The sequence below is a fragment of the Balaenoptera ricei genome, chromosome 1 (genome assembly GCF_028023285.1).
Source record: "Balaenoptera ricei isolate mBalRic1 chromosome 1, mBalRic1.hap2, whole genome shotgun sequence".
Taxonomy (NCBI): Eukaryota; Metazoa; Chordata; class Mammalia; order Artiodactyla; family Balaenopteridae; genus Balaenoptera; species Balaenoptera ricei.
In genome coordinates this window covers 167,964,549-167,986,042 of record NC_082639.1, presented here as the reverse complement: position 1 = coordinate 167,986,042, position 21,494 = coordinate 167,964,549, and the positions used below count along the sequence as shown (strand labels likewise).

The following is a 21,494-nucleotide window of genomic DNA, read 5'->3' as shown; positions in this document are numbered from 1 at the left end:
AAGACTATAACAAGAGATAAAGATGGATATTACTAAGTAGAAAGGGACCAATCTAACAAGAGGATAAAACAACAACCCAACATAGGAGTACCTAAATACATAAAGCAAATCTTAACAAACATACAAGGAGAAATTGACAGTAACACAATCATAGTAGGGGACTTTAACACCTCACTAACATCAATGAACAGATCACACAAACAGAAAATCAATAAGGAAATGCTGGCCTTAAATGACATATTAGACTAGATGAACTTAATAGATATATACAAAGCAATCCATCCAAAAGCAGCAGAATACACATTCTTTCCAAGTGCACATGGACATTCTCCAGTATAGATCACATGCTAGGCCACAGAATAAGCCTTGGTAAATTTAAGAAAACTGAAATCATATCAAGCATCTTTTCCAACCACAACACTATGAAACCAGAAATCAACTATAAGGAAAAAACTGCAAAAATCAAACATGTGGAGGATAAACAACATGCTACTAAACAACAAATGGCTTAATGAAGAAAGAGGATATCAAAAAAATACCTGGAGACACATGAAAATGGAAACACAACAATCCAAAATCTATAGGACACAGGAAAAGCAGTTCTAAGGGGGAAGCTTACAGCACTACAAGCCAACCTCAGGAAATAAACAAACAAACAAAATTCAAGTAAATAACCTAAGTTTACACCTAAAGGAACTAGAAAAATAAGAACAAACAAGACTCAAAGTTAGTAGAAGGAAAGAAATCATAAAGATCAGGGCAGAAATAAATGAAATAGAGGCTACAACAACAATAGAAAAGATCAATGAAACTAAGAGCTGATTCTTTGGATAGATAAACAAAATTGATAAACTTTTAGCCAGACTCATCAAGAAAGAAAGAGAGCTTAAATAAACAAAATCAGAACTGAAAAAGGAGAAGTTACAATTGACATCACAGAAACACAAGGGATCATAGAAGATTTCTGAAAAAACTGCATGTGAATAAAATGGACAATATAGAAGAAATGGATGAACTCCTAGAAATGTACAATCTCCCAAGATGGAATCAAGAAAAAATAGAAAATATAAACAGACTGGTTACAAGGAATGAAACTGAATCAGTAATTTAAAAAACCCTCGGGGGGGTCTGGGCAAGATGGCGGAAGAGTAAGACGCGGAGATCACCGTCCTTCCCACAGATACATTAGAAATACATCTACACATGGAACTGCTCCTACAGAACACCCACTGAACGCTGGCAGAAGACGTCAGACCTCCCAAAAGGCAAGAAACTCCCCATGTACTTGGGTAGGGCAAAAGAAAAAAGAAATAACAGAGACAAAAGAATAGGGACGGGACCTGCACCAGTGGGAGGGAGCTGTGAAGGAGGAAAGGTTTCCACACACTAGGAAGCCCCTTCGTGGGCGGAGACTGTGGGTGGCAGAGGGGGGAAGCTTCGGAGCCACAGAGGAGAGCGCAGCCACAGGGGTGCGGAGGGCAAAGCGGAGAGATTCCCGCACAGAGGATGGGTGCCGAGCAGCACCCACCAGCCCGAGAGGCTTGTCTGCTCACCCGCCGGGGCGGGCGGGGGCTGAGAGCTGAGGCTCGGGCTTCGGTCGGATCGCAGGGAGAGGACTGGAGTTGGCGGTGTGAACACAGCCTGAAGGGGTTAGTGCACCACAGCTAGCCGGGAGGGAGCCTGGGAAAAAGTCTGCAGCTGCCGAAGAGGCAAGAGACTTTTTCTTGCCTCTTTGCTTCGCGGCGCGCAAGGAGAGGGGATTCAGAGCGCCGCCTAAACGAGCTCCAGAGACGGGCGCAAGCCGCGGCTATCAGCGCGGACCCCAGAGACGGGCATGAGACGCTAAGCCTGCTGCTGCCGCCACCAAGAAGCCTATGTGCGAGCACAGCTCACTATCCACACCGCCCCTCCCGGGAGCCTGTGCAGCCCGCCACTGCCAGGCTCCCGTGATCCAGGGACAACTTTCCCAGGAGAACGCACGGCGCGCCTCAGGCTGTTGCAATGTCACGCTGGCCTCTGCCGCCGCAGGCTCGCCCCGCATCCGTAACCTTCCCTCCCCCCACCCCGCCTGAGTGAGCCAGAGCCCCCGAAGCAGCTGCTCCTTTAACTCCGTCCTGTGTGAGCGAAGAACAGACGCCCTCAGGCGACCTACACGCAGAGGCGGGGCCAAATGCAAAGCTGAACCCCGGGAGCTGTACGAACAAAGAAGAGAAAGGGAAATTTCTCCCAGCAGCCTCAGAAGCGGCGGATTAAAGCTCCACAAACAACTTGATGTACCTGCATCTATTGAATAACTGAATAGACAATGAATCATCCCAAATTCAGGAGGTGGACTTTGGGAGCAGGATATATTAATTTTTCCCCTTTTCCTTTTTTTGTGAGTGTATATGTGTATGCTTCTGGGTGAGATTTTGTGTGTATAGCTTTGCTTTTACCATTTGTCCTAGGGTTCGGTCCATCCTTTTTTTTTTTTTTTTTTACTTAAAAATTTTTTTTTCTTAATAAATTTTTTCTTAATAATTTTTTTCTTATTTTTTATTTTAAAACATTAAAAAAATTTTTTTTCTTAATAATTTTTTCCTATTTTTTATTTTAAAAATTTAAAAATTTTTTTCTCTTAAATTTTTTTCTTAATTTTTTTCTTATTTTTTAATATAAAAAATTAATAAACTTATTTTTAAAACTTTAAAAAAATTTTTCTTCATCAATTTTTTAATAATTTTTTTCTTATTTTTTATTATAATAGCTTTATTTTATTTTATTTTATTCTCTTTCTTTCTTTCTTTCTATTTTTTCTCCCTTTTATTCTGAGCCGTGTGGATGAAAGGCTCTTGGTGCTCCAGCCAGGCATCAGGGCTGTGCCTCTGAGGTGGGAGAGCCAACTTCAGGACACTGGTCCACAAGAGACCTCCCAGCTCCACGTAATACCAAACGGTGAAAATCTCTCAGAGATCTCCATCTCAGTATCAAGACCCAGCTTCACTCAACGACCAGCAAGCTACAGCGCTGGACACCCTATGCCAAACAACTAGCAAGACAGGAACACAGCCCCATCCATTAGCAGAGAGGCTGCCTAAAATCATAATAAGGCCACAGGCACCCCAAAACACACCACCAGACGTGGACGTGCCCCCCAGAAAGACAAGATCCAGCCTCATCCACCAGAACACAGGCACTAGTCCCCTCCACCAGGAAGCCTACACAACCCACTGAATCAACCTTAGCCACTGGGGATAGATACCAAAAACAACAAGCTGGGGTAGCAATTCTCATATCAGATAAAATAGACTTTAAAATAAAGACTATTACAAGAGACAAAGAAGGACACTATATAATGATCAAGGGATCGATCCAAGAAGAAGGTATAACAATTGTAAATATTTATGCACCCAACATAGAAGCATCTCAATACATAAGGCAAATACTAACAGCCATAAAAGGGGAAATCAACAGTAACACAATCATAGTAGGGGACTTTAACACCCCACTTTCACCAATGGACAGATCATCCAAAATGAAAATAAATAAGGAAACACAAGCTTTAAATGATACATTAAACAAGATGGACTTAATTGATATTTATAGGACATTCCACCCAAAAACAACAGAATAAACATTTTTCTCAAGTGCTCATGGAACATTCTCCAGGATAGATCATATCTTGGGTCACAAATCAAGCCACAGTAAATTTAAGAAAATTGAAATCATATCAAGTATGTTTTCTGACCACAACGCTATGAGACTAGATATCAATTACAGGAAAAGATCTGTAAAAAATACAAACACATGGAGGCTACACAATACACTACTTAATAACGAAGTGATCACTGAAGAAATCAAAGGGGAAATCAAAAAATACCTAGAAACAAATGACAATGGAGACACGACAACCCAAAACCTATGGGATGCAGCAAAAGCAGTTCTAAGAGGGAAGTTTATAGCAATACAAGCCTACATAAAGAAACAGGAAACATCTTGAATAAACAACCTAACCTTGCACCTAAAGCAATCAGAGAAAGAAGAACAAAAAAATCCCAAAGCTAGCAGAAGGAAAGAAATCATAAAGATCAGATCAGAAATAAATGAAAAAGAAATGAAGGAGACAATAGCAAAGACCAATAAAACTAAAAGCTGGTTCTTTGAGAAGATAAACAAAATTGATAAACCATTAGCCAGACTCATCAAGAGAAAAAGGGAGAAGACTCAAATCAATAGAATTAGAAATGAAAAAGGAGAAGTAACCACTGACACTGCAGAAATACAAAAGATCATGAGAGATTACTACAAGCAACTCTATGCCAATAAAATAGACAACCTGGAAGAAATGGACAAATTCTTAGAAATGCACAACCTGCCGAGACTGAACCAGGGAGAAATAGAAAATATGAACAGACCAATCACAAGCACTGAAATTGAAACTGTGATTAAAAATCTTCCAACAAACAAAAGCCCAGGACCAGATGGCTTCACAGGCGAATTCTATCAAACATTTAGAGAAGAGCTAACACCTATCCTTCTCAAACTCTTCCAAAATATTGCAGAGGGAGGAACACTCCCCAACTCATTCTACGAGGCCACCATCACCCTGACACCAAAACCAGACAAAAATATCACAAAGAAAGAAAACTACAGGCCAATATCACTGATGAACATAGACGCAAAAATCCTCAACAAAATACTAGCAAACAGAATCCAACAGCACATTAAAAGGATCATACACCATGATCAAGTGGGGTTTATTCCAGGAATGCAAGGATTCTTCAATATACGCAAATCAATCAACGTGTTACATCATATTAACAAACTGAAGGAGAAAAACCATATGATCATCTCAATAGATGCAGAGAAAGCTTTCAACAAAATTCAACATCCAGTTGTGATAAAAGCCCTGAAGAAAGTAGGCACAGAGGGAACTTTCCTCAACATAATAAAGGCCATATATGACAAACCCACAGCCAACATTGTCCTCAATGGTGAAAAACTGAAACCATTTCCACTAAGATCAGGAACAAGACAAGGTTGCCCACTCTCACCACTATTATTCAACATAGTTTTGGAAGTCCTAGCCACAGCAATCAGAGAAGAAAAAGAAATAAAAGGAATCCAAATCGGAAAAGAAGAAGTAAAGCTGTCACTCTTTGCAGATCACATGATACTATACATAGAGAATCCTAAAGATGCTACCAGAAAACTCCTAGAGCTAATCAATGAATTTGGTAAAGTAGCAGGATACAAAATTAATGCACAGAACTCTCTTGCATTCCTATACAGTAATGATGAAAAATCTGAAAGTGAAATTAAGAAAACACTCCCATTTACCATTGCAACAAAAAGAATAAAATATCTAGGAATAAACCAACCTAAGGAGACAAAAGACCTGTATGCAGAAAATTATAAGACACTGATGAAAGAAATTAAAGATGATACAAATAGATGGAGAGATATACCATGTTATTGGATTGGAAGAATCAACATTGTGAAAATGACTCTACTACCCACAGCAATCTACAGATTCAATGCAATCCCTATCAAACTACCACTGGCATTTTTCACAGAACTAGAACAAAAAATTTCACAATTTGTATGGAAACACAAAAGACCCCGAATAGCCAAAGCAATCTTGAGAATGAAAAATGGAGCTGGAGGAATCAGGCTCCCTGACTTCAGACTATATTACAAAGCTACAGTAATCAAGACAGTTTGGTACTGGCACAAAAACAGAAACATAGATCAATGAAACAGGATAGAAAGCAGAGATAAACCCATGCACATATGGTCACCTTATCTTTGATAAAGGAGGCAAGCATATACAATGGAGAAAAGACAGCCTCTTCAATAAGTGGTGCTGGGAAAACTGGACAGCTACATGTAAAAGTATGAAATTAGAACACTCCCTAACACCACACACAAAAATAAACTCAAAATGGATTAAAGACCTAAATGTAAGGCCAGACATTATCAAACTCTTAGAGGAAAACATAGGCAGAACACTCTATGACATAAATCACAGCAAGATCCTTTTTGACCCAACTCCTAGAGAAATGGAAATAAAAACACAAATAAACAAATGGGACCTAATGAAACTTAAAAGCTTTTGCACAGCAAAGGAAACTATAAACAAGACCAAAAGACAACCCTCAGAATGGGAGAAAATATTTGCAAATGAAGCAACTGACAAAGGATTAATCTCCAAGATTTACAAGCAGCTCATGCAGCTCAATAACAAAAAAAAAACAAACAACCCAATCCAAAAATGGGCAGAAGACCTAAATAGACATTTCTCCAAAGAAGATATACAGATTGCCAACAGACACATGAAAGAATGCTCAACATCATTAATCATTAGAGAAATGTAAATCAAAACTACAATGAGATATCATCTCACACCGGTCAGAATGGCCATCATCAAAATATCTACAAACAATAAATGCTGGACAGGGTGTGGAGAAAAGGGAACACTCCTGCACTGCTGGTGGGAATTTAAATTGATACAGCCACTATGGAGAACAGTATGGAGGTTCCTTAAAAAACTAAAAATAGAACTATCATACGACCCAGCAATCCCACTACTGGCATATACCCTGAGAAAACCATAATTCAAAAAGAGTCATGTACCATCTACCCACCACCAGAGCCTCCCATCAAGCCTCTTAGATAGCCTCAACCACCAGAGGGCAGACAACAGAAGCAAGAAAAACTATAATCCTGCAGCCTGTGGACCAAAAACCACAGTTACAGAAAGATAGAGAAGATGAAAAGGCAGAGGGCTATGTACCAGATGAAGGAACAAGAAAAAACCTCAGAAAAACAACTAAATGAAGTGGAGATAGGCAACCTTCCAGAAAAAGAATTCAGAATAATGATAGTGAAGATGATCCAGGACCTTGGAATAAGAATGGAAGCAAAGATTGAGAAGATGCAAGAAATGATTAACAAAGACCTAGAAGAATTAAAGAACAAACAAACAGAGATGACCAATACAATAACTGAAATGAAAACTACACTAGAAGGAATCAATAGCAGAATAACTGAGGCAGAAGAACGGATAAGTGACCTGGAAGACAGAATGATGGAATACACTGCTGCGGAACAGACTAAAGAAAAAAGAATGAAAAGAAATGAAGACAGCCTAAGAGACCTCTGGGATAACATTAAACGCAACAACATTCGCATTATAGGGGTCCCAGAAGGAGAAGAGAGAGAGAAAGGACCAGAGAAAATATTTGAAGAGATTATAGTCGAAAACTTCCCTAACATGGGAAAGGAAATAGCCACCCAAGTCCAGGAAGCGCAGAGAGTCCCATACAGGATAAACCCAAGGAGAAACACGCCGAGACACATAGTAATCAAAGTGGCAAAAATTAAAGACAAAGAAAAATTATTGAAAGCAGCAAGGGAAAAACGACAAATAACATACAAGGGAACTCCCATAAGGTTAACAGCTGATTTCTCAGCAGAAACTCTGCAAGCCAGAAGGGAGTGGCATGATATACTTAAAGTGATGAAAGGGAAGAACCTACAACCAAGATTACTCTACCCGGCAAGGATCTCATTTAGATTTGATGGAGAAATCAAAAGCTTTACAGACAAGCAAAAGCTAAGAGAATTCAGCACCACCAAACCAGCTCTACAACAAATGCTAAAGGAACTTCTCTAAGTGGGAAACACAAGAGAAGAAAAGGACCTACAAAAACAAACCCAAAACAATTAAGAAAATGGTCATAGGAACATACATATCGATAATCACCTTAAACGTGAATGGATTAAATGCCCCAACCAAAAGACATAGACTGGCTGAATGGATACAAAAACAAGACCCATATATATGCTGTCTACAAGAGACCCACTTTAGACCTAGGGACACATACAGACTGAAAGTGATGGGATGGAAAAAGATATTCCATGCAAATGGAAATCAAAAGAAAGCTGGAGTAGCTATACTCATATCAGATAAAATAGACTTTAAATTAAAGAATGTTACAAGAGACAAGGAAGGACACTACATAATGATCCAGGGATCAATCCAAGAAGAAGATATAACAATTATAAATATATATGCACCCAACATAGGAGCACCCCAATACATAAGGCAACTGCTAACAGCTATAAAAGAGGAAATCGACAGTAACACAATAATAGTGGGGGACTTTAACACCTCACTTACACCAATGGACAGATCATCCAAAATGAAAATAAATAAGGAAACAGAAGCTTTAAATGACACAATAGACCAGATAGATTTAATTGATATATATCGGACATTCCATCCAAAAACAGCAGATTACACGTTCTTCTCAAGTGCGCACGGAACATTCTCCAAGATAGATCACATCTTGGGTCACAAATCAAGCCTCAGTAAATTTAAGAAAATTGAAATCATATCAAGCATCTTTTCTGACCACAACGCTATGAGATTAGAAATGAATTACAGGGAAAAAAACGTAAAAAGGACAAACACATGGAGGCTAAACAATACGTTACTAAATAACCAAGAGATCACTGAAGAAATCTAAGAGGAAATCAAAAAATACCTAGAGACAAATGACAATGAAAACATGACGACCCAAAACCTATGGGATGCAGCAAAAGCAGTTCTAAGAGGGAAGTTTATAGCTATACAAGCCTACCTAAAGAAACAAGAAAAAGCTCAAGTAAACAATCTAACCTTACACTTAAAGAAACTAGAGAAAGAAGAACAAACAAAACCCAAAGTTAGCAGAAGGAAAGAAATCATAAAGATCAGAGCAGAAATAAATGAAATAGAAACAAAGAAAACAATAGCAAAGATCAATAAAACTAAAAGTTGGTTCTTTGAGAAGATAAACAAAATTGATAAACCATTAGCCAGACTCATCAAGAAAAAGAGGGAGAGGACTCAAATCAATAAAATCAGAGATGAAAGAGGAGAAGTTACAACAGACACTGCAGAGATACAAAGCATCCTAAGAGACTACTACAAGCAACTTTATGCCAATAAAATGGACAACCTGGAAGAAATGGACAAATTATTAGAAAGGTATAACCTTCCAAGACTGAACCAGGAAGAAATAGAAAATATGAACAGACCAATCACAAGTAATGAAATTGAAACTGTGATTAAAAATCTTCCAACAAACAAAAGTCCAGGACCAGATGGCTTCACAGGTGAATTCTATCAAACATTTAGAGAAGAGCTAACACCCATCCTTCTCAAACTCTTCCAAAAAATTGCAGAGGAAGGAACACTCCCAAACTCATTCTATGAGGCCACCATCACCCTGATACCAAAACCAGACAAAGACACTACAAAAAAAGAAAATTACAGACCAATATCACTGATGAATATAGATGCAAAAATCCTCAACAAAATACTAGCAAACAGAATCCAACAACACATTAAAAGGATCATACACCACGATCAAGTGGGATTTATCCCAGGGATGCAAGGATTCTTCAATATACGCAAATCAATCAATGTGATACACCATATTAACAAATTGAAGAATAAAAACCATATGATCATCTCAATAGATGCAGAAAAAGCTTTTGACAAAATTCAACACCCATTTCCGATAAAAACTCTCCAGAAAGTGGGCATAGAGGGAACCTACCTCAACATAATAAAGGCCATATATGACAAACCCACAGCAAACATCATTCTCAATGGTGAAAAACTGAAAGCATTTCCTCTAAGATCAGGAACGAGACAAGGATGTCCACTCTCACCACTATTATTCAACATAGTTTTGGAAGTCCTAGCCATGGCAATCAGAGAAGAAAAAGAAATAAAAGGAATACAAATTGGAAAAGAAGAAGTAAAACTGTCACTGTTTGCGGATGACATGATACTATACATAGAGAATCCTAAAACTGCCACCAGAAAACTGCTAGAGCTAATTAATGAATATGGTAAAGTTGCAGGATACAAAATTAATGCACAGAAATCTCTTGCATTCCTATACACTAATGATGAAAAATCTGAAAGAGAAATTATGGAAACACTCCCATTTACCATTGCAACAAAAAGAATAAAATACCTAGGAATAAAAAAAAAAAAAAAAGAGTCATGTACCAAAATGTTCATAGCAGCTCTATTTACAATAGCCAGAACATGGAAGCAACCTAAGTGTCCATCATCGGATGAATGGATAAAGAAGATGTGGCACATATATACAACGTAATATTACTCTGCCATAAAAAGAAACAAAATGGAGGTATTTGTAGTGAGGTGGATGGAGTTACAGTCTGTCATACAGAGTGAAGTAAGTCAGAAAGAGAAAAACAAATATGTTAACACATATATATGGAATCTAAGGAAAAAAAAAAAAAGGTCATGAGGAACCTAGTGGCAAGACGGGAATAAAGACACAGACCTACTAGAGAATGGACTTGAGGATATGGGGAGGGGGAGGGGTAAGATGTGACAGGGTGAGAGAGTGGCATGGACATATATACACTACCAAATGTAAAACAGATAGCTAGTGGGAAGCAGCCACATAGCACAGGGAGATCAGCTCGGTGCTTTGTGACCACCTGGGGGGGGATAGGGAGGGTGGGAGGGAGGGAGACGCAAGAGGGAAGAGATATGGGAACATATGTATATGTATAACTGATTCACTTTGTTATAAAGCAGAAACTAACACACCATTGTAAAGCAATTATACTTCAATAAAGATGTTAAAAAATAAAAAAATAAAAAATAAAAAACCCTCAACTCCCAATAAACAAAAGTCCAGTACCAGAAGGCTTCACAGGTGAATTCTACCAAACATTTAAAGAAAAGTTAATGCCTAACCTTCTCAAACTATCCCAAAAAAATGCAGAGGAAGAAATGCTTCCAAAGTCATTCTATGAACATGCATCACCCTGATACCAAAACCAGACAAAGATATCACAACAAAAGAAAATTACAAGCCAATATCATTGATGAACACAGATGCAAAAATCCTCAACAAAATGTTAGCAAACTGAATTCAACAATACATTAAAAGAATCATATACCATGATCAAGTGGGATTTATCCTGGGATGTAAGGATAATTCAATAACTGCAAATCAATCATTGTGATACAGAGTATACAGGGAACATGCTGGGTATACAGGGAACATACTTCAACATAATAAAGGCCATATATGACAAGCCCATAGCTAACATCATCCTCAATGGTGAAAATCTGAAGGCATTTCCCCTAACATCAGGAACAAGAGTGCCTACTCTTGCCACTTTATTCAACATAGTATTGGAAGTCCTAGCCACAACAATCAGACAAGAAAAGAAATACAAGGAATCTAAATTGGAAAGAAAGAAGTAAAACTGTCGCTGTTTGCAAAGGTCACAATACTACATACAACAGATCCTAAAGATGCCACCAAAAAACTATTAAAACTAATAAATGAATTTAGTAAAACTGCAGGATATGATACAAAGTTAATATACAGAAATCTGTTGTATTTCTATACACTAACAACAAACAATCAGAAAGAGATTAAGAAAACAATCTCATTTACAATCGCATCAAAAGGAATAATACCTAGTAAAAATCTAACCAATGAGGTAAAATACTTTAAAAATTATAAGATGCTGATGAAAGAAACTGAAGACGACATATAGAAAGATAAACCATGCTTGTGGATTGTAAGAATTAATATTGTTAAAATGACAATACTACCCAAGGCAATCTAGAGAATGAATGCAATACCTATCAAAATACCAATGGCATTTTTCACAGACCGAGACCAAATAATTCTTAACTGTGAAGTCAAAAGACCTCAAACAGTCAAAATAATCCTGAGAAAGAACAACAAAGCTGGAGTGTCATCTTCCCTAATTTCAAACTATACTACAAAGGTAATCAAAACAGTATGGTACTGGGACTTCCCTGGTGGTCCAGCAGTTAGGACTCCATGCTTCCACTGCAGGGGGCACAGGTTTGATTCCTGGTCAGGGAACTAAGATCCCGCAAGCTGCGTGGCATGGCCAAAAAAATGAAAAACAAAAACAAACAAACCAAAAAACCCAGTATGGTACTGGCAGCAAAAAACAGACGCATAGATCAATGGAACAGAATAGAGAGCTCAGAGATAATCCCACACTTACATGTTCAATTAATCTACGACAAAGGAGGCAAGAATATACAACAGGAAAGACAACCTCTTTAATAAATTGTGTTGGGAAAACTGGACAGCTACTGCAAAAAATCAAACTGGACTACTGTCTCACACCATATAGAAAAATAAACTCAAAGTAGATTAAAAACTTAAGTGTAAAACCTGAAACCACAAAAATCTCTAGAAGAAAATATAAGTAGTATGCTCTTTGACATTGGTCTTAGCAATATTTTACTGGATATGTCTCCTCAGTCAAGGGAAACAAAAGCAAAAACAAACAAGTGGGACTACATTAAATTGAATTTTGCACCGTGAAGGAAACTATCAACAAAACAAAAAGACTGCCTACTGAATGGAAGAAGATATTTGCAAACAATGTATCTAATAAGGGGTTAATAACTAAAATATACAAAGAATGTATACAACTCAACATCAACAAAACCCCAAACAACCTGATTAAAAATGGGCAGGGCTTCCCTGGTGGCACAGTGGTTGAGAATCTGCCTGCCAATGCAGGGGACACGGGTTCGAGCCCTGGTCTGGGAAGATCCCACATGCCGCGGAGCAACTAGGCCCGTGAGCCACAACTACTGAGCCTGCGCGTCTGGAGCCTGTGGTCCGCAACAAGAGAGGCCACGATAATGAGAGGCCCGTGCACCGCGATGAAGAGTGGCCCCCGCTTGCCGCAACTAGAGAAAGCCCTTGCACAGAAACGAAGACCCAACACAGCCAAAAATAAATAAATAAATAAATAAATAAATAAATAAATAAATAAATTTTAAAAATGTTAAAATGATAATATTTTTTAAAAAAAGTTATAAAAAAAAATGGGCAGTGGAATGGAATAGACATTTTTCCAAAAAATATATACAGATGGCCAACAGACACATGAAAATATGCTCAATATCACTAATCATCAGGGAAATGCAAATCAAAACTGTAATGAGATATCACCTCACACCTGTCAGAATAGCTATTATCAAAAAAGACAAATAAGTGTTGATGTGGAGAAAAAGGAACCCTTGTGAATTGTTGGTGGGTATGTAAATTGAATGCCACTATAGAGTATGGAGGTTCCTCAAAAAATTAAAAACAGAACTAGCATATGATCCAGCAAGTCCACTTCCAGATATTTATTTGAAGAAAACAAACACACTAATTTGAAAAAAATATATGCAACCCCATGTTCACTACGGCATTATTTACAATAGCCAAGACATGGAAACAACCTAAATGTCCACTAATGGATAAAGAAAATGCAGTGTGTTTATGTGTGTGTGTGTGTGTGTGTGTGTGTGTGTGTGTGTGTGCGCATATATATATTAAGGTCATATATACAGAAAACAGATAGGTGGTTGTCAGAGGCAGGGGGTAGGGGTGGAAGAAATCAATGAACTGGATATTTTTTTTAGATTAAATAAATTGAATAAAAAATAAAGAAAAAGATAGGAGCTTTTCAGTACACTTATCAAAATTAGGTAACTATTATTTAAAAGTAGCAATAGATTCATCTACTCATGTATGTACAAGGTCATATGCTGTCAAAGGCCAATACCAAAGAAGATGAATTCCAAATAAAAATAGGAGGAAGCCAAGTTGGATAAGTTTCACAAAAGAAACCAAGTGGACTTACTTGGTGCAAAGATATTTGGCAGCTTTCTCAGGCATGACCACTTTTCCTTCCCATTTCCCTCACTTCATCCTACAACATGTAGCCTTATAAATGCCTGAGCATTACATTATAAATTGTGAGTTCATGAGATCCAAACAGAGATTATCTTAATATAATAGGATGAAAAAAATCAAATAATAGGATGGCATCCAGGCCTTTCAAGGCCTGATTGTTCACTATACACTAAATCTCCCAGAATTAGTGTTGGCAAGTAGAGAAGAAAGGAAAAGAGGAAACAAAAGGGGAGAGAAGTTATTGATTTTTCATGTCCAAACATGTCTAAGGGAGAGGATAACTCTTCCAGGCTACCTGAACTGTAGTCCATCTCTTGTGAAGACTGATTCCACCAAAAAAAAAAAGTGAATTGTCTTCTGTAATTTGCTTAAATGGAGAGAATAAGTAAGCAGGACAATGCCTTGTCCTGAAATTATCTTACCTATGTAACAGATATATTTCTGATTAAGTTAAGTAATTGCATTCTGGCTTATATACCTCAGGTTCTTGTGAATTAGTTACAGTGAGTAACCAATTCTTCTGGCCCTGATAAATCTGAACAGTGTTAAGAACCCATGTAACGATTAGTAAGTTTCAGCACTGGAATCAGGACCATTGTAAGCTCTTCCTTCTTTTCACACTTATACTGCTCCTACACCAGTGGTTCCTAATTTTTAACTCAAGAACCCCTTTCAGGGGAAAAAGTCGAGAAGGGATGCAGTAGCATGGTGGATCGCAGTCTAACATGGCTAGAACATACAACTGAAGAGGAACAGGGTGGCATTAACGTGTCAGTGGTGTGAAGAAAGTCAGACACACAGGCTGTACTTGTCTCCTCCCCTGCCTGAGGCACACATGCTATCTGATCGTTACCCTCTCAGGCTTGACACATTCAGTATGAGACAATTTTCAACACAGTCTCTAGGATGCTACTACCAATTAATCAGAGTTGGCATAAAAAAAAAAAAAAAGCCTATCTGCTATCCAGGTCTAGCTCATGAAGGGCCTCACATCTGCAGAGATGGACTTCAGTCACTGGTGCTCTAGGAGTGTGAACCAAAATAACCCAAACCTCACCCAGAACCTTCCTACCTCCACATCAGTGATTCACAACCTTGGCAGTGCATTAACATTACTGGGGAGTTTTCAAAAAGCCCAGTGCCCAGGCCACATTCCACACCAATCAAACCCACATCTCTGGTCATCTGTTTTGGGCTCTCTCCCAAAGCTGAGAACCACTGACCTATCCTTCGAGGCCCCACTCCACACCTACTGAATCAGAATGTCCAGATGCCAGGGCCAAAACATGTATTTGAAAAAATCTCCCTGGGTGATTCTGATATATAAAGTCCCAGCTCTAAGAGTCATTGCCAAAGCAATAAGCCAGGGAAGTATTTTAAAGAAGGTGATAACAGGGTCAGATTTTATTGTTTATTGAAGTATAGTTGATTTACAGTATTGTTAGTTTCAGGTGTACAGCAAAGTGATTTAGTTATACATGTATATATATATTTTTTCACATTATTTTCCATTATAGGTTATTACAAGATATTGAACATAGTTCCTTGTGTTATATAGCAAATCCATGTTGCTTATCTATTTTATGTATAGTAGTTTGTAGCTGTTAATCCCCTTCTCCTAATTTATTCGCCCTTTCCCCTTTGGTAACCATAAATTTGTTTTCTATGTCTGAGTCTGTTTCTGTTTTGTATATAGATTAATTTGTATCAATTTTTAGACTCCACATATAAGTGATATCATGTAATATTTGTCTTTCTCTGTCTGACTTACTTCACTTAGTATGGTATCCTCTAGGTCCATCCACGTTGATGCAAACAGCAATATTTCATTCTTTTTTTATGTCTGAGTAATATACACCACATCTCCTCAAACCAATTGTCTGTTGACGGGCACTTGGGTTGTTTCCATGTCTTAGCTATTGTAAACAGTGCTGCTATGAACACTGGGGTGCACTTATCTTTCTGAATTAGAGTTTTCCTCTTTTCTGGATATATGCCCAGGAGTGGGATTGCTGGATCATATGGTAGCTCTATTTTTAGTTTTTTAAGGAATCTCCATACTGTTTTCCATAGTGGCTGCACCAATTTACATTCCCAACAGTGTAGAAGGCTTCTCTTTCCTCCACACCCTCTCCAGCATTTATTATTTGTAGACTTTTTGATGACAGCCATTCTGACTGGTGTGAGGTGATAGCTCATTGTGGTTTTGTCATTTCTCTAATAATTAGTGATGTTGAGCATCTTTTCATGTGCTTCTTGGCCACATGTATGTCTTCTTTGGAGAAATGTCTATTTAGATCTTCTGACCATTTTTTAATTGGATTTTTTTAAATATTGAGTTGTATGAACTGTTTATTTTGGACATTAACCCGTTTGGCTGCATTGTTTGCAAATGTTTTCTCCCAGTCCGTAGGGTGTCTTTTCATTTTGCTGATGGTTTGCTTTGCTGTGCAAAAGGTTTTAAGTTTAATCAGGTCTCATTTGTTTACTTTTGTTTTTATTTCTTTTGCCTTGGAATACAGATCTAAGAAAATATTGCTATGATTTATGTCCAAGAATGTTTTGCCCAGGTTCTCTTGTAGAAGTTTTATGGTACCGTGTCTTATATTTAGGTCTTTAAACCATTTTGAGCTTATTTTTGTATATGGTGTGAGGGAGTGTTCTAATTTCATTGACACATGAAGTTGTCCAGCTTTCCCAACATCACCTGCTGAAGAGACTGTCTTTTCTCCATTGTACATTCTTGCCTCTTTTGTCAAAGATTAATTGCCTATAGGTGTGTGGTTTTATTTCTGGGCTCTCTATTCTGTTCCATTGATCTAACTGTCTGTTTTTGTGCCAATACCATGCTGTTTTGATTACAATAGCTTTGTAGTATTGTCTGAAGTCTAGAAGGGTTATGCTCCAGCTTTGTTCTTTTTCCTCAGGATTGCTTTGGCAATTCTACGTCTTTTGTGGTTCCATATTATTTTTAGGATTATTCGTTCTAATTCTGTTAAAAATGTCATGGGTAATTTGATAGGGATGACATTAAATCTGTAGATTTCTTTGGACAGTATGGCCATTTTAACAATATTAACTCTTCCAGTCCAAGAGCATGGGCTATCTTTCCATTTCTTTGAATCACCTTCAGTTTCCTTTATCAACGTTTTACAGTTTTCATCATATAGGTCTTTCACCACTTTGGTTAAGTTTATTCCTAGTTTTTTTTTTGATGAGATTTTAAACGGGATTTTTTTTTTACTTTTTCTTTCTGATATTTCATTGTTAGTGTAAAGGACTACAACAGATTTCTGTATATTAATCTTGTATCCTGTTACCTTGCTGAATTCATTTATTAGTTCTAATAGTTTCTGTGTGGAGTCTTTAGGGTTCCCTATATAGGGTATCATGTCATCTGCAATTTTACCTCTTTCCTTCCAATTTGGATATCTTTTATTTCTTTTTCTTGTCTGACTGCAGTGGCTAGGACTTCCAATACAATGTTGAACAGAAGTGATGAGAGTGGGCATCTCTGTCTTGTTCCTGAATTTAGTGGGAAGGCTTTCAGCTTTTCACTGTTGAGTTTTATGTTGGCTATGCATTTGTGGTAAATGGCTTTTATTATGTTGAGATATGTTCCCTCTATACCCACTTTGGTGAGAGTTTTTATCATGAATGGATGTTGAATTTTATCAAATGCTTTTTCTGCATCTATTGAGATGATCCTATGATTTTTGTCTTCTCTTTTGTTAATGTGGTGTATCACACCGAATGATTTGCATATGTTGAACCATCCTTGGGAACAGGGTCAGATTTGCATCATAGATTTCTTATACAGCAGTGGGAAGATGAATTAGAAAGAAATCATAGGAAGGCTATGAACAGTTCAGCTGAAAGATAAGGGCCTGAACTATTAACAGAGTGAAAAGACAACCCCACAGACTGGGAGAAAATATTTGCAAATCACGTATCTGAATAAGGGATTAATATACAGAATATATACAGAGCTCCTCGAACTCAACAATACAGTAGAAAAATGGGCAAACGACATGAATAGACATTTCTCTAAATAAGATATACAAATAAGCCAATAAGCACATGGAAAGAAGTTCAACATCACTAATCATTTAGGGAACTGCAAATCAAAACCATAATGAGAGATCACCTCACAACTATTAGGATGGCTACTATAAAAAAAAAAAAAAGGAAATAGCAAGTGTTGGTAAGGATGTGGAGAAATTGGAACCTTTGTGCACAGTTGGTGGGAATGTAAAATGGTGCAGCTACAGTGGAAAATAGTTTGTTGGTTCCTCAAAAATTTAAAAATAGAATTACCACAGGATCCAGCAATTGAATTTCTGGGAATATACCCAAAAGAACTGAAAGAAGGGTCTTGAAGACATATCTGCACACCCAATTTCATAAAGGCATTATTCAAAATAGACAAAAATAGAAGAAACCCAAGTGTCTATGGACAGATGAATGGATAAGCAAAATATGGTATATACAATCAGCCCTCCATATTCATGATTTCTGTGTCCACAGACTCATCCAATGTCAAATCCAAATTATTCGGGAAAAAACTTCCAGAAATTTCCAAAGAGCAAAACTTGAATTTGCCTCATGCCACCAACTATTAACATACCATTTACAATTATTTACAAAGTATTTACATAGGTATTATAAAGTAATCTATAGATGATTTAAAGTATACAGGACAATGTCTATAAGTTGTATGAAAATACTATGCTATTTTATATAAGGGACTTGAGCATCATGGATTTTGGTACCTGTGGGGCATCCTGGAACCAATCCTCTGAAGATACTGAGAAATAAACCTATATACAATGGAATATTATTTGGCCTCAAAAGAAAGGAAATTCTGACACATGCTACAACATGGATGAACTCTGAGGACATTATCCTATGTAAAATAAGCTGATCACAGAAGGACAAATTCTGCATGATTCCACTCATGAGGTTCTAGTGTGGTCAAACTCATAGACACAAAGTAGAATTGTGTTTGCCAGGAACTGGGGAAAAAGGGGAAAGGAGAGTTATTTTTTAATGGGTATGGAGTTTCAGTTTTGCAAGATGAAAACAATTCTGGAAATGGATGGTGGTGATGGTTGTATAATAATATGAAAGTACTTGATACCACTGAACACTTAAAAATGGTTAAGATGGGGAATTTTATGTCATGTGTATTTTACCACAATTAGAAGGAAGAGAGAGAGAGAGAAGAGAAGAGGGATAAGAGCCTGAACTAAGGTAGTTGTGATGGATTTGGAGAAAAATCTAGAATGATGCCTACGTTCAGGACTGGGCAGATGACAGTGCCACCAACTGAGATGGGAAATACAGAAGGAAGAAGAGGGTTCGGTGGAAAGAAGTTTAGATTTTACACGTGAAATCTGAAGTGCCTGAAGCAGTTATATTGAGGGTACCGGACAGATGGTAATTCAACTTATCTACCGTGGGGATCCAGGGTATGTGAAAGAGGAAAGGGAAGGGAAGCTTGGGGGAGGGGGAGAGAGGACGTAAAAAAGGAGGAGGTAATGAAGGAGAAAAATTGAAGAGTAAAAGTATTTGAAATCTCTATGAAGTAAAGAGAATATAATTTCTGGAGCCAGATAGCTGGGTTCTCATCCTAACTTGGCCATTTACTCACTATAGGATTTTGGCAAATTTCTTAGCCTCTCTGTGACTCATTTTCCTCATTTGTAAAATGGAGATAACACCTCAAGGAGTGTTCAAAAAGACTGAGTAATCTAATTTATGTAAAGAACATAAAAGAGTGTCTGAAACACAGTAAGTGCTTCATCAGGTCTTAGCTGTTATTTTCACTACACTGAGGAAAAGTAAAAATGAAATAAAGAAAAATATTATTTTAGAGACCTGGATACAAAGGAAAGGGTTACCTGTTTTTGTGTTGGACCTTGTTTTGAAAAATAACCAAAGGAGAAGAGCCATGGAAACTAAAGGAAAAAAAAAAACCTTCAGTGATATTTTCAAAAATTCATGGAAAATACTTCTAAAGGTCTAATTTCATAGAAATATTACTTACTTTTATGAGGAGTTGCCTTCCAATGCCAAACTTCACAAAGAATAAAAAGAAAAGTCCAGCAAACATCAGCTTAATAACAGAGGTGACACCTCCCACAGTTACATAAGCAGCATACTGAACCTAGATGAAGAATATAAAGTCAGGATGTTACTCCCTACTTTCTTAGACCAAGTAATACAAGAATGTTAGCTACTAATAACTTACTCTATAGCCATAAATATTGAACAAAAGCAGTTTCCATTTTATGAATGTGTCATAACAAAAGCTTGTTCAGAAATCAGACACTGGGAGGACATTTTTAAAAAGAAATTATTAAAATGGGCAGAAGGCCTAAATAGACATTTTCCAAAGAAGATACACAGATTGCCAACAAACACATGAAAGGATGCTCAACATCACTAATCATGAGAGAAATGCAAATCAAAACTACAATGAGGTATCACTTCACACCAGTTAGAATGTCATCTTCAGAAAATCTGCAAACAATAAATGCTGGAGAGGGTGTGGAGAAAAAGGGAATCCTCTTGCACTGTTGGTGGGAATGTAAATTGATACAGCCACTATGGAGAACAGTATGGAGGTTCCTTAAAAAACTAAAAATAGAACTACCATACGACCTAACAATCCCACTACTGGGCATATACCCTGAGAAAACCATAATTCAAAAGTAGTCATGTACCACAATGTTCACTGCAGCTCTATTTACAATAGTCAGGACATGGAATCAACCTAAATGTCCATCAACAGACGAATGGATAAAGAAGATGTGGCACATATATACAATGGAATATTTTATGGAATCAGCCATAAAAAGAAACAAAATTGAGTTATTCGTAGTAAGGTGGATGGACCTAGAGTCTGTCATACAGAATGAAGTAAGTCAGAAAGAGAAAAACAAATACCGTATGCTAACACATATATATGGAATCCAAAAAAAAAAAAAAAGGGTTCTGAAGAACCTAGGGGCAGGACAGGAATAAAGACGCAGACGTAGAGAATGGACATGAGGACACGGGGAGGGGGAAGGGTAACCTGGGACAAAGTGAGAGAGTGGCATGGAGCTATACACACTACCAAATGTAAAACAGACAGCTAGTAGGAAGCAGCCACATAGCACAGGGAGATCAGCTCGGTGCTTTGTGTCCACCTAGAAGGGTGGGATAGGGAGGGTGGGAGGGAAAAGCAAGAGGGAGGAGATATGGGGTTATACGTATATGTATAGCTGATTCACTTTGTTATACAGCAGAAACTAACACACCATTGTAAAGCAATTATACTCCAATAAAGATGTTAAAAACAAAAATTGTTGCAAAAGGTAATGAGCTCCCCCTACTTGAACACAAAAGTCCACATAATCTATATATAAAAAGTCCATAACAATATACCTGAGTTTAACAATTATACATTATAGAGTGTAGACTCCACTTACAACCTCTTCTATAAGAAAATACTCTTTTTTTTTTTTTTTAACGTGAGATAGTTTCCTTTTCAAGTCTCAGCAGTGGGAATAATTACTTCCCTCACCAAATGGAGTAGGATAGTTCTCTAGAGGTAGCAAGGAGATAAGAGAGAAGAACCTAGACACCTCCATAAGCAACAGAAAGAGTATTAGCAGCTGAAACTCTGAACAGGACTGTTGGGTGTTTACGATACCAGGATTTCCTATATTGAAC

The 21,494-nt window shown here is 37.5% G+C and overlaps 1 protein-coding gene across 1 annotated transcript in view; it reads right to left on the bottom strand.

Moving 5' to 3' along the window:
* SCCPDH (saccharopine dehydrogenase (putative)) overlaps positions 1 to 21,494 on the bottom strand; it is a 49,096-nt gene that overhangs the window by 8,544 nt on the left and 19,058 nt on the right. Inside the window, exons 8-9 of the mRNA XM_059941193.1 lie at positions 19,822 to 19,941; positions 19,676 to 19,732 (exon numbers count right to left, since the gene is read on the bottom strand). Coding sequence (XP_059797176.1) covers positions 19,676 to 19,732; positions 19,822 to 19,941 — 177 coding nt within the window. The remainder of the gene's footprint in view (positions 1 to 19,675; positions 19,733 to 19,821; positions 19,942 to 21,494) is intronic.